This window comes from Anguilla anguilla, chromosome 7 (assembly GCF_013347855.1).
Source record: "Anguilla anguilla isolate fAngAng1 chromosome 7, fAngAng1.pri, whole genome shotgun sequence".
Lineage (NCBI taxonomy): Eukaryota > Metazoa > Chordata > Actinopteri > Anguilliformes > Anguillidae > Anguilla > Anguilla anguilla.
Window position 1 is genome coordinate 8838032 of NC_049207.1, and position 19306 is coordinate 8857337.

The window sequence follows — 19306 nt, forward strand, 5'->3', positions numbered from 1 at the left end:
AATATAATTTGCCCCATTAATCAGTGAAAAAGGCATATTACATTTTTAATGTGCTTTTAAGTACACGCTTTAAATGTCCTTTTAGAGCAAATCCTGAGCAATATCTCTTACCATGATAGGAGTATGCTATGTCCTGGAGGCTACAGTGTACAGTGGGGTTTTACTGTACGTTATACTTTAATGTTAACCTCACTTATCATCCATGTAACACATATGCTAGGCTGGCTAACAGGACATGCTCAGCAGCTGGACATCAGCAATAGATTTTTAAGTTGGGCTTAAATTCATTCAAATAAATATGGTGCTTTAATTATTTTGTTCTGCATGATTGTTCTATTGGAAAAAAATTCCAAAAATGAGCCTTTGAGCCTTTGCTTTCGATCCCACCAGCCAGTGCAAAATGATAAACTTTTACTGTAAGTGTAATATGAGTTGGCGGCTCTTGAGAGAATGCTTAACTATGCCAGTCTGGCTGAATGCAATGGTGGGGTGTATGAGTGGTGCTCTGTTTTCTCTGTGTGTGATGAGCGTTTTCTCTTCAGGGGGACATCGGCCCACCCGGCGAGCCAGGAGAGAGAGGAGTGAGGGTATCGTCCCTTTTAGCTCTTCGTTTCACTGTAACTGATCTCTTTCTAAACTGAATCCAAATTTTCAACAGGAAGGCAATTGTGTGATGGCACCATTAGCATACAAATCACCATTTTGTATGGAGAGTAATCATTTCGATTGCCTTATTTCAGGCCAATCAAAATATGCGGGAGTGAATCATTTTCCAATGTGCGGTAACTAAATGTCAGCCTAAAAGTTTCAAAGTGCTGAAGTTTCTGATGACTGGTGGGGTGGCTACTGTTAATGGCTCCTGAAAAACTATTAAAATGGAGTGAAAATGAAATGAATATTAATATATTAAGTAGAGTTTGGCAAATTAATGGAATTACTAGTAACAGAATAAAATGTTTCATCAAATTTGTTCAATTGTGAATTGCTCAATTTTCCATATTTCACCCTGTTATATAAACACTTGGCAATTTCAAGTGCGAACTATGGCCGCTGCTTCACTGCAGGGCTAATCTGCTTGGCAGTTGAAGTTATGCTTGAATTAAAAGCGAATTTTATGATTTCAGGGCCCGTTGGGTCTTCCTGGGCGACCTGGTGACCCAGGAGAAAAAGGGGACTCTGGGAAAATTGGTTTTACGGTGAGTGTCACACTAGATTTTATGACATAAAAATCATTAGAATTATGAAAGAGAAAACATTCTTTTGCTGACAGAGTCTTGTGATCTCTAGCCTGTTCACCTATTAGATGTGCAGCATCTTCAGTTGTGTTCATGTGAATCTGTTGATCTGATTCCTTTGTCTCACAGCTGCCATTTTGAATAAGGCATAAATTAACATCTTTCATTTGTGTTTCAGGGTATACAGGGACAGAAGGGAGATCGGGGAGATCCTGTGAGTTTATTCAATTAAAGCATTATGTGCTTTAATAATGTTTTACTGACCTCAGTGGTATCATTTGAACTGTTGGTAATTATTTATATGTGATGTTTTCACATTAGAAGGGATGCCTGTCCATTTGAATGACAAATTAATTCCGAAACTCCAGCTCTCTTTGTATGTGTGATTAGATGTTCCTGCTTGGGAGCGGTATCATTAAAACAGTATGATGCACCGTTTGCTTATGAACCTACAGTATGAGACACATTATTATTGTTATCCTCCCTGAATCTTACCTGCAGTACTGCACTACCTGTCCTCTTGCATCTTGCAAGTCCTCTTTTTCTGCATTGTCTCCATTCTATAGGGCGAGCCAGGACCACCGGGGCCCAGCCAGGTAGCTTCTGTTATTTTACTGTTGGTTATGCATTCCTAATAACTTAATTTCATATTTGCAATGAGTTTAAAAGATATTTGTTAACAAATGGTCTTAAAATTGAATATAAATGGAAGCCATTTATCAATTACTTGACACAACTTTAAGGTTGAAGGTAATCTAAACTTTTGCGCGTCAGCAAAGTTGTACATTTCAATGTGAAATAAATCAAACTATTTAAAAAAAAATTCGCTTTCAACCCTGTACATTACATGGCCATTAAAAAGAGGTTGTGAAATATCACATTTATACACTCCTCATGTTTTTGTGAATATTTAATCTCAAAAATATTTGTGTTCCAGTTGACAGTATCAGACAACAGTATCGTAACCAGAGTTGTCAAGGTAACACTTGAGTGTGTTGTGAAGCACATTGGGGCCTTCACATAGTGGTCCACTTAAACTGCCAGTACACCATTTACAAATTCCTCTGTAATTGTTATTAGGACATGATCGAGAAAACAGCTCACTGCCATCATTGTTACTCTTCTCAGTAATTTTACCTTATGGAATTCAGCAGTTAATCAAAATTTCAATTAAAAAAGTTTAAGTATTAGAATATGAAATCCAGTAAAAGTTTTCTTTTTTGCTTATTTTATATTTATATTCCATGTACACATATTCTAGATGGCTGTTACAAGCTTAACTGAATACTTTACTTAATTATTCCAGCAATTATCTCTGAGCTACGTACTATATGTGCCAGGCATCAGCTGTCACTCTGTGAAGGCTCTATATATTACTCACTGTCATTCGACTTCTTGTAGCATGTGTGTGTTTATTAATACAGTAATTTCTGAATGGTTTAAACAACTATTCTAACCAGGTTGTCTATTCTAACAACCTGCCTTTCTTTCCTGATCATGAAAACGCAACTTTCTCTGAATTTGTGCCTGCGTATGTATCTGTAGATCTGTCTGTTCCTGAACATGCACCTACTGAATATGTGTGCATGCGCAAATGTGTCTACGTGTTTTTGTGTGTGTGTGCTCGATTGACGTTTGTGCTCATTTGCGTGTACGTGCAGTTTTGCGTTTGCGCTTGTGTGTGTTCGGGACGCTGTGCGATCACACTCACGTGGCGTGCTCTGCGTTTTTTTAGGGGGAGCGTGGAGAACCAGGCCGACCGGGCTCCAAAGGGGAGGGCGGGCCTCCTGGCCCAAGAGTGAGTGCTACGGCAGCATGTGCATGCGAATGGAGACCAAGGTCATGGGTCATGATGTGACCACAGATTTGTTGAATGGGTGTGTCTCTTACAGGGACCTGAAGGAAAGCCAGGGCCTCCAGGAGGTGGGACGGTATGTCAATATTTAAATTTGACTCCACTGAGAGACATGGTGAATGTACCATTATCTATGGAACTTCAAGGCTTCCCACCAAAACCGTCTGTAACATCCGAATTCATTTTGGGGTGAATAATCCCCCAATAAGTTAAAACAAAGAGCAACGAATGCCCGCTCACAAAAAATGTATTTGTTTTTGAGAAGCTGAAAACAAACATATACTATGCTGTATGTAGATAACATGCAAAAACATGTTAATCCAGCACAGGGGGCCTGGACTAAATATAGTATTTTAAAACCTTATTGCATGGTTTTAATGTCTGGATACTGTTTCATATGCTGAAATGGTAGTTTTTTATATGATAATATTTCAATACTTTCAAGTAATATTTGTTTTTTGGACAAATATTTGAATATTTAAATAATAAATACTTTTGGAAGAGTTGATTTTCACATATTTGAAATGCTAGTATTTTTGGCCCTGGGCTGCCCACAGCAACATACTCTATGAAAATATGTCCCTTTGCTGACCCATGTGCTTAATCATTATTCATATAATCCAATGTGTTCGTATGACACAGGGAGGATCTTCAAAATCAGGGAGGGATGGTGTCGATGGTCAGCCGGGACCCAAGGTGAGGTCACTTCATGTCAAAAGGGACACATAGCCACTAAGCCATCTTCTAAAAAAATTAATAACATTTGGCAGTCTAGTCATTTTATGGCTTGAGATACCTCAAAAAAATAATTCTGTGTACATCTGTGCCACAGCAGATCCTACATTTTGCTCTGATTGCACTAGATCGGTCCGTTAGAGTGTCTCTGTTACTCTGTGAGTCTAAATTAAAGTCCTCTCTCTCTTTTTGAGAGACCAGGGGAGGACAATTCTATTTCTGGAAGACCGGCATGGTTTAATGTGGTGCAGGTTTTCATTTCTACCAATTACCCGGGATAAATGAACTAATTATCTCTTAAACATCAATGCTGGCTCAGTCATAGATTAGACCCACAGTAAAACATTTCATATAGAAACAGTTATGAGCGGTGAAAATTGTCAGATCACACGTACGATTGGGATAATGAAATTATGACGAGCAGAAGTTGACACGAAATCCAGAAATAGATATGACCCTCCTTGCCCATCTCTGCACTAGATTACGCTTATGTAATTTCAATTTTATTTATGTGTGTAATTTATTTTTTTGTTTTTGTTGCCAGGGTGACAAGGGAATCAAAGGAGAAGCGGGCCTTGTGAGTACTCTCTCCTGTGGAAGCCTAAATCTTTCCCATGATTGTAACTTCAAGTTCAAGAAGCTCAATTTTCTATTGGAAAAGCCGGCTTGTAAGAACTAACAAAATGTGAAAGGGATAAATCAAGCTGCAGGAGGATGTCCTACACCAGGGATGTCCATTCTTATCCAAAAAACAGGTGCAGGTTTTTGATTTGGACCAGCACTATGACACCTGATCCAACTAATTAACTGACCATGGTTTTCAATCAACTCAAGACCCGGGTACAGTAAGTAGAATCAAGTGTCTTAATGCTGGGCTAAAACAAAAACCTGCAGCCACACTGGCCCGTTTTGGATAAGATTGGACACCTCTGTCCTATCCCATGGCCCATAGCTTCTCACTGCGGGCAGTTGCAGTGGAGTGGACTGTCCACGCCGTGCTCGATCTCAGCCTGCGGTGCTTTTACAGTGGGCTGTAGCATTGCTGATGCTGCGTTTGGTGTCTTTTTTTTTACAGAAAGGGGAGAAGGGAGACCCAGGCCGTGTGGGGATAGCTGGGATGCCCGGACTGCCTGGCACTCCGGTGAGTTCGACTGCCATCTCCGCCATTTTAAGCTCCTTTCTGACCACACCTGAAATAACAAGTTCTACTCACGCTTATAATATGAGAGTTGCTGAACATGACTGGCAAACTGTTTTTTTGATTAGGTGTACAATGCGCCTGCAGGTAGCTGGAGGCAGAGTCTGCATTGTTATTTGCTGAGTTTTAAAAAAAATAATATAATGTGATGTGATACTGTCCTGCTTAATTCTTAACTCTCGCTCTGCTTTGTGATACACAGGGCAGACCTGGCATTGATGGAAAACGAGGAGTCGCTGGAAAAGACGTAAAATGATTACTTTCCCTCCATAATTACATGCACCATTTTGTCTTTAACTTAGTGTACATCTAAATGCAAATGTTCATTTTTTTCACAATCATGCACGTACTCTGAAAATGCACTTGCATTTAAGTTGTGAGTCGAAACTAAGGACACATGAGAAGCAGGCCACGGTCTCGGATAGCACAGCATGCTGTGTCATGAGAAGAATGGATGAAGCAGCATCTGAGGCTGTCTCTCTTGTGTCTCACTTCTCTCAGGGTGAAGCTGGACTGCGTGGTGTTGAGGGGAAGAAGGTATAACCCTGTACACTGTTTGTGCATTGGGGCGAATGCCCTCCTCTTCCTCGGTTTGTTATCGCTCATACACATCGGTGGAAACACAGTAACTCGGATCTAGTAAATTTTCATTGCATCTCAAATGCTAAATTAACGCTTTTACTGTTGATTCAGTATTGGGGCATTATATACATGATGGAAACTCTCCAGTTGAAAAAATAACATTGGGACCTGCAAATACTGTTGATTACTGATGATCAATGAACTACAGCCTTGCTCAATTAAATAGTTTTTTTTTTTTAAGTTTTCTGATATGGCAGTTGAGATGAGAAATACTTCTGTAGGAATTTACCGAAGTAAATGTGTAGACTGCGTTGCAATGTTTTTGGCTGGACCGCAACAGCGGGGCCTGCCCTATGAACGTGAATGTCTGTGACCGACTGAGTGACTGAGTGATGAAGTTACACCATCGGTCGGCCGAGTTATGAAGTTACACCGTTGGTCGGCCAGATGAAATGTGTTAGGTCCAGCCATATACTAGGTTTTGACCTGGTCTTGTTTATTTTTGTACAGGGTGATAAAGGACAACCAGGAAATGACGTAAGTGGTGATTGTAAATCCTGCTCCCTAATGAACTTCTCAGTGCTCAGGTTTACAGAAAACACACTGACCAAACACTCAGGTCTATGGAAAGCACACTGATGTGGTGCTCAGATATACTGTATATATAAAGAGCACAATAACTTCAGAGAAAAATATTGTTTTCCTGTTTCCAGTTTACTCCTATTCTGTCAATCATCAGCAGACACTTTCATTTGTAAAGTTAACACACTCAGTGACTAAAATAAAACATAAACTGCCAAAATAAGTCCTTATCTGTGTTTCTGAGAGAACTACACCATGCTTCTGCAGGAGTAACAGAGTTTGTGCGTGTTTCTCTCCTGGGAATACAGGGGATTAAAGGGGAACAGGGTGCTCCTGGTCTTCCCGGTCATCCCGTTCTGGTGAACCTTTCCACAGTCCTCTCCCCCGAGGAGGTAAGAGCTCTTCCTGTCTTGCTGAAGGACTTCCTGTTTTCAGTTAACGCACTCCTGGTAGTCTTCTGCTAGACCCACAGCATCTATATCAACAAAATACACTTCCTGAAAATATGAAAGCACATTCTTTGTTAAGACTAAAGAAAACTGAAAATTTAAACTCTGAATTCCCTTTTAATAATAAAGCTGGTACGATCAACTAAAAAGTAGCGGTACATGTTTTTTGTATGTGCCATTTTATTGTTCCGTCCCCTTTTCTCAGTTTAATTAAAAAACATGCACTTTGGAAGAAAAAAAAACCTGTTTGTATGGATTTGGCTTGTTTCAGGGCACCAAACTGGAGGACATGAGGGAGCTCTTCCCCCTGCCAATGGGGCCCCCTGGAGTAATGGTGAGTGGACGGGACATTCTGCTAATAACTGCATGCCAGAGAGTCTGCCTGCTAGCTGACCACTGTGTCACCCAACAACACGAGCATGGTATGCTGCCTGGGTATGTTTTCCGTCAGGGATGCATGCTGTTCAGAAATCTCAGTCTCACGAGCATACACAATCATCACTTAACAGATAGGTCACAGTCAGTAAGTGGGGGGGTCACAGGTTTGTTGGTTCCCCCACATGCATTCACGATGCATGTTCCTTTGTCTGCTCCTCTCCTGTTTGTATGTTACAGGGTCCTCCGGGTTCGAAGGTAAGTCGTGTTCCTGTCGCTTTAAGAGAACCAGAGGTCATCTGTGTTCTGGCCGATCTGCTGATGTAGCTCCTTTCTTCTCTCTTTACAGGGCCAGAAAGGTGAAAGAGGCGAAAAGGTAGAGTACATTTTGTCAATTAAAAAAATACAGATTTGAAATATCTCCATTCAAGCATTTTTAGAGTCAACTAATACTTTGCTTGGTCATGCTAAAACTGTATGTGAACCTAGAGTGTTTATTTCATTACAGGGCGATACTGGTCTGCCTGGAAAATCAGTTGAGATGAAGGTAAAAATTTAATTAAAAAGATAAAATGTACGCACATATATATTTTATGAAAGACTATGATTTTATCATAAATTCATAACCTGACCAGTGCTTCATATTCCTCCTCGATTACCCAGGACATTGAAGTATTATTTGAATCTTATGGCATCAGGGTAAGAACCCTCTTATTCTGTCTGTTATGACTACGTGAGTCTATTCAGAAAGTACGTTTACAGATGTTCAATATAAAACTCTGTTTCCCAGCTGCCCCTGCTGAAGGCACTGATTGACAGGTTACTGCAGGATGGCATGGAGGATCTGCTAAATGTGATCACCAGCTCAAAGAGACAAAAGAGTGACAGGAAGGGGCATGACTACAACGTCATCAGTGAATACACGGTGAGCGTGCTCATCACTCCATACCTATATATACAACTGCTCTCAGTAATTCCCTTACAATTCTATGCTACAATAAGGACACGTTTTTCTTTCATAATTGCAACTTCAAGAGTGAATCATGAATTGTAATGCTTACTTGCATTACCCTGGCTTTATTTTCATAAACAAAATTTTTATTTTGTTGCTATAAATCTTTTCAGAAGTTTTTAATCAACACTCCAAAAAAGCGATAAGAAGTTATTTCATTAGAGAACTAAAAGAACTCTTTTGACATCAGTTTTGAAAGACATAGCAGAATAATAACCTGTTTGTATTTCATAACTGTCAACAAAAATGTCACTTGCCTTGCTTTCTTAAAAATAGAATCATTATGAGCTTTAAGTTCAAATATCATAAAGAACAAAAATAGGATCTCTTTAGGACATTTTTACATTTACATTCGCTCGCCATAAAGCCAGGGCTGACATACTGTGTTTGTACACAGAGTTCTGTGAAGTACGACATCGCAGGTGAACCGCTGACTGAGCTGGGTGTAATCGATGAAGAGACAAGGGAACAGGTACGTGTGTGTCCCTCCACCGTATGAACCCGAGCGTTTGCATAGTCTAAAGTCAAACTCACGCTTCCCTACGCACATATCAGCGACTGAAAGAAATAACATGACCAGTTAACATGCGTACCCCAGAATGTGTCAGCGTAAGCTCAAAGTTTACATCCAGAAGAGGAAAGTGTGACACTTTCGTGTGTAACATTTGGTCCCAGCACTGAGTCTGATTTACTGGACCATCGGGGCTGGTTAATATTTAATCGTAACCATGATCCGTGCCCAGATGCTGCTTTAACTAGATGGCTGCTTGTAAAGATGTTATGACGCGTGTGTATTTTTCACTGTTTACAGGGCCTGCCGTACGAGAGGGAAGAGGGGCCCACGTTCTGGGGCGTTGTCACGGCTGACGAATCACGCAGGAGGAACGGCACGGGTCGGACACGGCCTAAACCGGATGATTTGGCAGAGGAGGAGGAGGAGAGATACATCTTAACGCATTCCTCCAAGACCATATCCCAGATTCCAGAATCTTCAGACAAGGTATAACAACTCCGGAGTGACAGGTATAGAGATATAGAGTTTAAAAAAAAAATTTTTTTTTAAGGTTTTGGTTGGTTTGCTGTGGTAACATATTCCATGAGGGGTTGCTGCAAAACCCTTCATAAGGGCTACATGACAACTTCTTAATAACGGCATAACTCCTTCAAAAACTCTGCAGAAACGTGGCTTTCATGTGATTAACGAAGCACCTCACTTGGCCTCTTGGAAGCTGCATGGCCTAGCTGTTCTCTTTTTCCCTTGGAATCGTTTCTGTTTGGCCTCTGAAGAGGTTCACTACTGCATCGTGTATGATTAAAGAAGAGAAGATCATGATTGTTATCGCTCAAAAAAAAAAGATCATTATGATTTATCAGCCAGCCCTGTTGGCACTCAGTTGACATTAACAAATTATTGTAAATGTGATCTTTACTTGCAGTTACTCCATGATCTACAGTTCACCACGCAGTCTATTATTGTTCTCTGCTCTTTGTTTTACCACTACTTTTGATGGTTGTAGTTAACATAAATCTTCAGCTCTACTTCTGGGTATTAAAATTCAAGATCATTTTTACTGCTCTCTATCTTTGTTGTGGCATGTTCTCAAAGCGCGTAGCATGTTCTCAAAGCCTGTGTAGCGTGTTCTCAAAGCGTGTGTGGCGTGTTCTCAAAGCCTGTGTAGCGTGTTCTCAAAGCCTGTGCCGTTCTCCGGTCTCCTTTAGAAGGGCTCTGGCATACCCGAGGCTGGAATGGAGACTCTCGCACCCATCAAGGAGGATCCCCTGAGGAAGAAGTCTGGCGAGAAGAAGAAGGGCAAGGACCGGGGGAAGGTAAACCTTCTCCTGATTATTCTTCAGGCTGTCGACAGTCATGTGACCGAACCTCACTCTCTGATATCGCCAAAGACTGCTAACTGTGAAATTGTGGGATGAACAGAACACCAGCTATCTGGCCATCATATCCCAGCATGCTGTGCATTTGTGCATAACTGGATTTTTCTACTGCATTCACTGATATAATGCAAATACTTTTCATACGTGAAAAGATTTGAGGCAGATATTTCTGTATTGTCATTAATGATCTTTGATGGAGGTGTTGATCCTGCATTTTGCTATGTTTCCCATTGAACATTGTCAGCAGACATAGAGACAATACAAATGTATAGCAGTAAATGGTGGAATGAATATGAAGTGCACACAGTCAAATGTCATTTAAACATATGGAAGCTTTCTTAAATGCATATGTATATGATTCTCCTGAAATTGTACTGCTGTGCTCCTCATTGCACTGTTGTAACCTTATGGCCTCAGCCTTGAAAGTGACTTTGACTGATTGCTTAAAAGCTTGAGGTTGGTCCTAACTGTTTATTATGCACACTGTTTACTGTGACATTCCTGACCAGGGCAAGGGAAACAGAGGAAGAAATAGGAGACAGAGACAGCGCTCGGTAAAGCCCACTATTTTAACCATACGCTGTCTAACACTGCTACTGCAACAGTCCAGCCTAAATGTCCTAACAGAGTGCTGCTGCCATAACCTGTGTGTGTGTGTGGAAGGCTATTGCTTGCTGTGCATATTAACATGTAAATTAAAAGTCTGTGAGACGTATTGGCCTTATTTGTATAGTTGATATGTATCTAATTTCAGTGCAAAATTTTTTGGAGACCTAAACCCAGACCTAAAAAGCTAAAGAGATACTGTAGCTGTTCCCTGGGGACATGGAAGCAGGAAAATTCCCTTCACAACATACATGAAATGTTTTTACAATGTTACAGCCATGTTTTTTTTTTTTTTTTGCATTTTTTGATGCTTTGGCAATATTTGAATTCTGGGAAAAATTCATTCTGAATTCTGTGAAAAAAAAGAGAAAAAACAAATAGCAACAGATGAAAAGTTACTATTCAAATTAGTTAAGGATTGCTAAAATTGGTAAAAGTGACTGGCTTATACTTAACCCCTTTAAATATAATGAATATTGAATAACTAATAGCTAGTCAAAAATATGCTGTATTATACTGTATGTGGTGAACAAATTACATAGTTTGAAAGTAATTAATCTTAAATATAACTATATGTGCATAACTAATTACTCAGTCTAAACTACTGCTAAAAGCATCATTATTGTAACATACTGTGTTTCACATGTGGGATGAGTGCGTGGATGTTTGAGCTGATGTTTAATGCTGATAAATGCATTCTTGTACTGTATGTATTTAAATATAACAGATTTTCTGTTTCTTCTGTTTCAAAGGGAGAGGAGGAGACACAAGAGGAGGAGCCATTTTATGATGGTGAAGAAGATGTTTATGAATATGAGGTAAGCAATGGATGGACTTAGTTCTTCATCTGCGTGTCAGCTGCCCTTACCCAAATTTCAACACTCTTTGTCTCTGTCATGGTACAATCCCAGGGTTGATGTGACTACTTAAGACATTTGTTTGGCCATTTCTATCTCAGCATCTGTCTAGCTTTTTACATCACATTATGGACAGCGTGCTAAGCTACAATATAGCATCCAGGTTTATGAGTTAGTCATGAGAAAATTATGTTTGTGTGGATGTTGTGGTTGATTTCGAAGACTATGTTGACAGCATTGCTGTGTTAACAACTTAGATCTCCTTTCTTGGCCTTTTCTGCATTGTGCTCAACTTATTCCAATTTAAAAAAAATACCGGCATATGGAAGCAAAGCTTATTACTTGGTCCAACTTTGACAAAAGTTTCCAGGCTGACCTGTTTAGCGAGTTTAGCTGCAAATTTGTTGACATTTATGAGAGTAATTAATAATGTGATAAACATTATTGCAAGGCCATTCATGGCAAGACGCTTAATTATGAGTTAATTATACGTCAGCTTTATGCGGTACAAATTGTACGGTGCAAACTTGTTGTAATGCTGCCGTTGGGAGGTATAATTAGGCCGTGTTACAAGACTTCTCTGTTTTATAAGGGCTTATGATAACAAAGTGGGAAACCCAAGCATTCAGTGCTGTCTTGTGGCATTGCTTGTAAGGAGACCCTGTTGAAGAATAAGAGAGTGATTAGCTGTCTTGTAATACCTCAACATCAGAGTGATTTTTTTCTAACTGGAAGCAATGCCCGTTTCATTCCTGAAGTGTAGCTAGAGAAAATGCAATCACATCAGAGCACACTGTTTCAGTAAAAGACCTCTTTTTGTTGAAAAAACTAAACTTCAAAATATTTCATTTTTACATACTGCAACTTAATAAAAAGGTTTTAAAGTGCAGGGTGAGACCCAGCTCTTTTTCTTTTTCTTCGCTTGCAACTTTCGTGCTGCACTTTAGGTTCGTGTGTGAGGATATCTTAATTGCTTCCAGATTCATAGCAAGCAAAAATAAATGACCTAACAAGGGTTGCTCGCCGAACCCTTTGGGATCACTCCCACAGCAGGAGATGGGACATGCATGACCCAGTGGCTCTACGCATCACTGATTACCATTACGCCCACTTCCTGGCAAAAATTAATTAATTTCGTGAATAATAATGAAAATTATTTTCAGCAACAATTGCTCAGATACCAATGCCCCCATCTTAGTCGATAAAGCGATTAATTACAAAAATGTAAGGACAGTTTTATACAGTGTGTGTTTATTTCTTCACAGAATCTTCACTGAATGCCTTTTTGAATCATTTACCCTGTCACTGAATTGAAAAGTATTACAGTATTGGTATAGACCAGTAGTGCGCAACAGGAGCAAATTTGTTTTGGGGTTTATTCCAGTTCTGCTGTAAGTCATTCAATTAGCACATACACATGCTGGGTGAATTCCAAACTGAAAACCATCTCCACTCCCAGGAAAATTAAGTTAGTCCTTTGGTTTTTACTGTATGGGAGTCCATCCTGAAATAGTGCTGATAAAGAAAACTGAAATTCATATGAATTAAAGGAAAGATATTTCTTATTTTCTATGTTTTACTCTTCATTTCAAAATCAATGAAAATTCAACAGTTGCTTCCATTCATAATCAAGATATAAAGCTAGAAGTACCATTTTTTTTCTCTGCACGGTTGTGTCAGAGTTACCGGTGCAAAGAATTTATGACTGAAAATGTTTAAAAGCCATTGCTTGCAATGTCAGCTGCAAGAAGTACTGATTTCATTGTCAAAGGAAACCTGTTCATATTTTGAATCTTTTTAACCAGGATGAATTTCCATCGGAGGATCCATTCATGACACAAGTAGACAAGGTTAGAGTCTAAAGAGTTTAATAGCTTGTCACCTGCATTCATTCCTGTACAAAAACTGTACTGATATTAAATTATATATTTTTTCTTTTTCTATGCAGGTCAAATTGTCGACAATTAATCCTCTACATTTAGAGGGAGAAATTGAAAAGGTAAGGATCCATGATATTTATTCTTACCTTTTTATACTCACCTGGGCTTAATGAACGTTTTTTACTACATTGGTATGCCTGAACTGTTTTAGTGATATAAAAAATCAATTGAGAGGCTTGTGTATCATTATTATTAAAAGTAATCCACGTTTGAATTAATTTATGCATTTTAAGCAGATGGATTTGGCAACATCCAGTCCTGTCCATTTTAAGGAAGAAGCAGGAGAGGTAGGAACTGAACTGTATTGAAGAATACATTCCTGCATTAGTGAATGATCTACCTGTGGTGTGCCTGTACAGAATATAATCTGCTTCAGGAACATGCAGGTGTCTGCTTACCTACAGAGGTCTGTTGATCGTAGCATAGTCTGACAAATTGTCATTTGTTTAGTTTTGAGAGGTTCAACAGTCCAATAGTAATAGCACAAAAAGACTTACCAATGCTTTATGAATATTTGTACAAAGCAGGAGGAATTCCCAACAGCTGATCACCACTTACAGCGAGAAACAGAAGAGGTAAGTTTTGTATATAATTGTGCTGTGTGTGTCTCTGTGCTATACTGCTGAATCAGTGGACCCCGTAATCCAAGATTGCATTCATCATGGCCATAAGCACACCCAAAACAGGGCTCTGCAGGTCTGGGAAATGAAGTTTCACTTTTTTTCCTTCTTTTCTTTTTTTCTTTAAAAGGAGGGTGAATTCCAAACAGCGAGTACCCTCTATTCACAGGAGGGTGTAGAGGAGGTAGGAGTGACACTTTATTTGGCCTGTTCTGCTACCCTCTCCTCTAGCTTGTGGGTCATCTCTGGTTGGGGTGGATGGGTGCGTACTATCAACTGGCCGTACTAATCACTCTGCTAGTTCCCGCATGACGTTTGGGGGGGGGGGGGGGGGGGGGGGTCTGTTTGAATGTCTGATGGGCAGGGGGATGCGTGAGCTGTCTGCAAAAGTGAAGTGCTTTGATGATCAGCAGTGCTTTGGTAGAACCCCTTTAAATCTGACCCTGATGATGATTGTAAAAAATTATTTTGGTGTTCTTTGAATTTCATCTGCAAAAATTTTAAATTTATTTCTGCCAAAAAGTCTTGATAATCAAAGCACCTAATCAACTTTGAATTGTTCCTGTCCTCTGTGATTTATTTCCTTGTCTAATTTCTTGAAAATTTCACCAGTGTAAATGGGGACCAAATTTTTCCAGTTACTAATTTGACTTTTCAGTGCTGAACTTCTAAACCACCAAAAAGGTAATCTTAAAAAAAAAGTAGTTTAATAAATTAAACATTAACCAAAAATGGATGACCGCGACATGAAATCCTTTTTTGACAATATTTCACTCATGATAGCGTGATATTAGCGAACGTCCCAGCATGTACAGTTACAGCGCATGGCCACACTGGCTTTAACAGTCAATTGTGCATACCGGAATGAACTAAGCTTTAAAGGAATCTCAAAGCAAGTGATGTGGTGCAAAAGTAAAACTGTGATGACGATAAAACAGAAAGAAATGTGACTAAATGAAATCTCTTTTTTAATTTTTAACACAGGGACTGTCCTTAACCCAGCCAGATTGAAACTGTAGGAAAGTGAGCGTAAAAGCTTCCTGAGAACTGTCTCTAAATACTGTGAAGTTTGCTAATACTGGTGGGGGAGCAGACTGTCCGTTCCATCCGGACCAGTATTACACGGGGAGGGACTCCTTTTCGTCGCACCCTGATGATGTCACACACTCAAGACTCTTCCTCTGTGCCTCGGAAAGAGAAATGTTTGAAACAAAAACGAGAGATTGAATCCAGAACCAGTCAAAGCATTTTCAGATAATGTTTTGTGCACATATGAACAATGAGAGTAGCAATCCCTGATTATGAAATTAATAACAGTAAATACCAATCCCAAACATTGGGATAACTATTTGAAAATTAATTTATCAAAATAAATTTAACTTATTTTGAAGTCCAATGTGTCATTAGCTACCATTATCATTAAATAGATGAACTTCAAAATAATTATCTTTCTTTGCTGTCATCTCCAAACAATCTAGTGTTGGATTGATGGATGAACAGTAATTTTTTAGTCTACCATTCTTATGTGATTAGTAATATTTTTATCAGTAATGAGCCTTAATGAACTGGACATTTACCTTATTTATTAAAATTTGGTGGAAAATATATTGTTTATTGTTTACTGTCTGTATTGAAATGTTTTTTCCATCTTAAATGAATTGTCTCTAAAATGTTTATAAACACATATCATTCAAACATGTATTACTGTATTAATATTTTATACCTGTTTTCACTGGTGAAATTGCATAAATTTCTTTGTATTTAACCTCTCTGCGCATGAAAATGAGTAAATATGATCTTGTTTCTTACACATGTCTAAGTGTCTTTTTTTCATTTTGTCAATGAATGCTGGAGATTGGAAGGATTATATGAGCCGCTGACATTGGTAATATTTTACACCACCTGTAATATCAATTTTATTTCCCCTAATGAAAAATGAAAATAAAAAACAAATAATGGTTGCTATGATGAATGAAATACCATCTAAAAAATAGTACTTTAACAAGTCACTTGAACTGTAAACTCTTACAGGTTTAATGGAAATGCTTAATTATGAGTCTTTATTGTGCCTTCTGGCTATATGAATGAAAGAAAAAAAATGGCATAAAATAGCAAATTCATCTCTGGAATAGCCAAGAGAAACAGTACACTATGCGATTGTCAGAGTGGGAGTAGTTGAGCCTCAGGAAAAACCTGGTCTTAGACTCCAGCTTTCACATTGGGACCACCTGCACAGCTTTAGACCTCTATTACCCTCGAGGTCCAAGATCTTCTGGTTTTCCACCCATCCTTTACCTGAGAGTCAGGTGTGAATAAAGTCTGGCCAGTCAGTAGCACTAGTTGTTCAGTTAATTACCTTGGGAAGAAGAAAAACCAGGGCCAGATTTGGATTCAAGGTCCAGATTTGAGTATTTCTGGCTTGACTAATGCTACCAGAGGTGAAAAATCCAGATTCAGAAAGAAAAAGTCCTCCTCAGTATTTTGTTCCGTACTCACCTGGATTCGGTAATCAGCACAATTCTTCAGCCAGGAGGTAGAACTAATTACTGAGATCAGCTGGCTGAGTTCATGGGTAGATGACAGAAACACATGACAGGGCTTTTACTTTCTGATCTCTGGGCTTTCCACCTCTGCAGGTATTTCCTCCAACCATGCACTACACCACCAGATTTCACTAATTGCTTTACCTCCTTGGTTCAGAAAGTAAGCTTATCATTGAAGCTCGTCAGTGGGTACTGCATGGTTGGAGCAGATACCTGAAGACACTGCAGCTCACAGGACCTGGTGTTGACTAGCCCTGACTTAGACAGTGAACATCCTCATTCACATTAACATTAACAGTCTCAATGGGACCAACGGGCACCACTGTACACATTTAATCATTATTTTTTTTATTTCACTGCCTAATCTATTTGATTCTGAGTCGAAAGGAGCAAGATAAAAAAAATACAAAAAGTTTTTTGTTCCTAATTATTTGGAACTGGATCACCCATTTCAGGGGCAGAGTGAGATTTAAGGGCCCAGAACCAGGACTTCAGTTTTAATTATTTAAATGCTGAAGTTTTGCAACATACAATATTAATATCATAGAGACAATTAGGAAGGATAGCCATTTTATTTTGGTCACCGGGTGTAGACCTAACCGGGTGTAGGCTTTTTGACAAAATTTGACCAGGACTAAGGGGTTCATCTCCTGACAAGGGTCAGAGGGTCATTATTGACCAGAGCCTGAGCCCTGGTTTAATACTACATACAGCATCTCCTGTAGCACATTGTCTCATCACTCTGAAGGGGCGTTGGGTTTTTATTGTAACGAAGAGTGGTCCACCAATACTTCCTGCAGCAACTTAGTTTTCCCAGGAGGACCTTAATTTAAATACTAACCATGGAATGGATTGGATTGACCCTTGACCTCTCTGGAATTGAGCAGGGAAGTAAGGCCAGCACTGGACCAAAAGTGAAACATGTTCGAAGAAGGAGGAGCGCCCCCTGGCCTGAGGACATGGTAAGTGCAGATCCTGTGTATTATTCATTCTGTGGGAGTATACAGTAATGATGACTGCTTGGTTATTCCACCTGTTTAAGAATCAAACATTCATACTACGAATCAACCAGCCAGACAAATCTATCCTCTGTTTAAAAAGCTATTTCCGTGGGGAACATTCAGAAAGTTGTGAAAGGATTTGTCTGAGAACTAATCCATTGTATTATGGTGTACGTGTATAAACGTTGGTTGCTTCTTCTTGGCCAACATACAGTATCTAAATAGCGAGATCAAGAAAACAATTTGATCAAAAACCAGGAGATATTTATAAATGGCATACACAGAGCTTCCAGGGCTGCTTTTGAGAATCTGCTTTAGATTACAACACGCCAAAAGAGTTTTATCTGTTGAATTGGGACACCCTCCATGACACCTCCCGGTCTATTGCAGGCCTACATGCCTGGGGCACGTGGAGGAAGAAATCGCTACCAGCGGAGACAACAAGTAAACACACATCATTACCGTCGTATGCCTTCCACTGTGTTAAGTGACTCCCTCTAGCAAGTCACTTAAAATGAATTTGTAGGAAAAAATTGTGGTGTAGAGGTGGAGGGATTTTGAAAATATTTTGATAAAGAATGACAACATCTTTTTTTAAAATTATGAAACTACATACATTGTAATCAAATTCTGTTTTACTTTTAAGTCCCAGTCTGGAGCAGGAGGACGGAGAGAGCTGAATGTAAGTCAGTTCACTCTGATTATCTTGACATTTTGACAAGTGATTAAACACATTTACCCATCTGAAAGCATACCCTACTGGTGCGATAATATTAATCTTGTTTGCCTGGTCCTGGAAGAAGAAGAAGCAGCCGGATCCGGAACCTGAGCATCAACTGCCTGAACATCAGACACTGACTGAGATGGAGTCTGAGACCAAGGGAGAAACTGAGACTGAGATAGAAGGAGTGACAGAGGAAGAAACTGAGACTGAGATAAAGGGAGAGATAGAGGGAGAAACTGAGACTGAGAGAGACAAAGAGACAGAAGGAGAGACAGAGGGAGAAACTGAGACTGAGATAGAGGAAGAGATAGAGGATGAGACTGAGATAGAGGAAGAGATAGAGGATGAGACTGAGATAGAAGAAGAGACAGAGGGAGAAACTGAGACCGAGGTAGAGTGGGAGACTGAGGGAGAGGGTGAGACTGAAAGAGAGACACCAATAGAGACTGGGCCAGGCCTGGAAACAGATACAGAGGACAGTGAGGATATAGTGGAGGAGGAGACAGAAATAGAGACAGAGGATGAGATCTATACAGATGGAACTGAGATGGAGGGAGAGGGGTCGGAACTGGAAAATGCGAGAGAGATGGAGCGAGAGAGAGACAGGTTAGAGATGGAGAGAGAAGAGGAGCTGGAAATGGAGAGACAGAGAACCGAATGGGAAAGAGAGAGAGAAGAGGAGCTGGAGGATATGGAGAGGGAAAGAGAGAGAGACACACACACAGGGGCAGATACAGCGACACCTTATGACTATTTAAAGGTAAGGATGTTATGTCCCTTGCACCACATTTCCATAAACATATGAGCAATGGGCTCACCTATTTATCATTTATTTATATTTATATTTGTGTTTATATTTATATTTATTTATATATTTATATTTATCACGCAGTATATCAGCTTCTATATTCACAGTTCAAATCATGGGTTTGCATCCACCATCTGCAAACAAATGATGTCTAAAAATGTGCTTAGGTGTATGTATTTGGATGCATTCATATGTACCTTTCTTCTAAAGGGTGCTCCCGGTGAAAATGGAATCCCTGGAGAAAAGGTGTGTCTCATGTCATTTTAACTTTAGTCTTCTAAAGTTGCATAGTTC

The 19306-nt window shown here is 39.5% G+C and overlaps 1 protein-coding gene across 1 annotated transcript in view; it reads left to right on the forward strand.

Annotated features, from left to right (window-relative positions):
* col7a1l (collagen type VII alpha 1-like) overlaps positions 1 to 19306 on the forward strand; it is a 90264-nt gene that overhangs the window by 50044 nt on the left and 20914 nt on the right. Inside the window, exons 51-86 of the mRNA XM_035426179.1 lie at positions 543 to 587; positions 1125 to 1196; positions 1414 to 1449; positions 1802 to 1831; positions 2173 to 2214; positions 2971 to 3033; positions 3128 to 3166; positions 3733 to 3786; positions 4370 to 4402; positions 4901 to 4966; positions 5226 to 5270; positions 5525 to 5560; positions 6116 to 6142; positions 6496 to 6579; positions 6908 to 6970; positions 7252 to 7269; positions 7361 to 7387; positions 7520 to 7558; positions 7675 to 7710; positions 7802 to 7936; positions 8421 to 8495; positions 8835 to 9023; positions 9743 to 9850; positions 10423 to 10467; positions 11272 to 11337; positions 13182 to 13226; positions 13325 to 13375; positions 13550 to 13603; positions 13841 to 13891; positions 14067 to 14120; positions 17367 to 17441; positions 17871 to 17924; positions 18127 to 18162; positions 18281 to 18460; positions 18506 to 18964; positions 19223 to 19258. Coding sequence (XP_035282070.1) covers positions 543 to 587; positions 1125 to 1196; positions 1414 to 1449; positions 1802 to 1831; positions 2173 to 2214; positions 2971 to 3033; positions 3128 to 3166; positions 3733 to 3786; positions 4370 to 4402; positions 4901 to 4966; positions 5226 to 5270; positions 5525 to 5560; positions 6116 to 6142; positions 6496 to 6579; positions 6908 to 6970; positions 7252 to 7269; positions 7361 to 7387; positions 7520 to 7558; positions 7675 to 7710; positions 7802 to 7936; positions 8421 to 8495; positions 8835 to 9023; positions 9743 to 9850; positions 10423 to 10467; positions 11272 to 11337; positions 13182 to 13226; positions 13325 to 13375; positions 13550 to 13603; positions 13841 to 13891; positions 14067 to 14120; positions 17367 to 17441; positions 17871 to 17924; positions 18127 to 18162; positions 18281 to 18460; positions 18506 to 18964; positions 19223 to 19258 — 2568 coding nt within the window. The remainder of the gene's footprint in view (positions 1 to 542; positions 588 to 1124; positions 1197 to 1413; positions 1450 to 1801; positions 1832 to 2172; positions 2215 to 2970; positions 3034 to 3127; positions 3167 to 3732; positions 3787 to 4369; positions 4403 to 4900; positions 4967 to 5225; positions 5271 to 5524; positions 5561 to 6115; positions 6143 to 6495; positions 6580 to 6907; positions 6971 to 7251; positions 7270 to 7360; positions 7388 to 7519; positions 7559 to 7674; positions 7711 to 7801; positions 7937 to 8420; positions 8496 to 8834; positions 9024 to 9742; positions 9851 to 10422; positions 10468 to 11271; positions 11338 to 13181; positions 13227 to 13324; positions 13376 to 13549; positions 13604 to 13840; positions 13892 to 14066; positions 14121 to 17366; positions 17442 to 17870; positions 17925 to 18126; positions 18163 to 18280; positions 18461 to 18505; positions 18965 to 19222; positions 19259 to 19306) is intronic.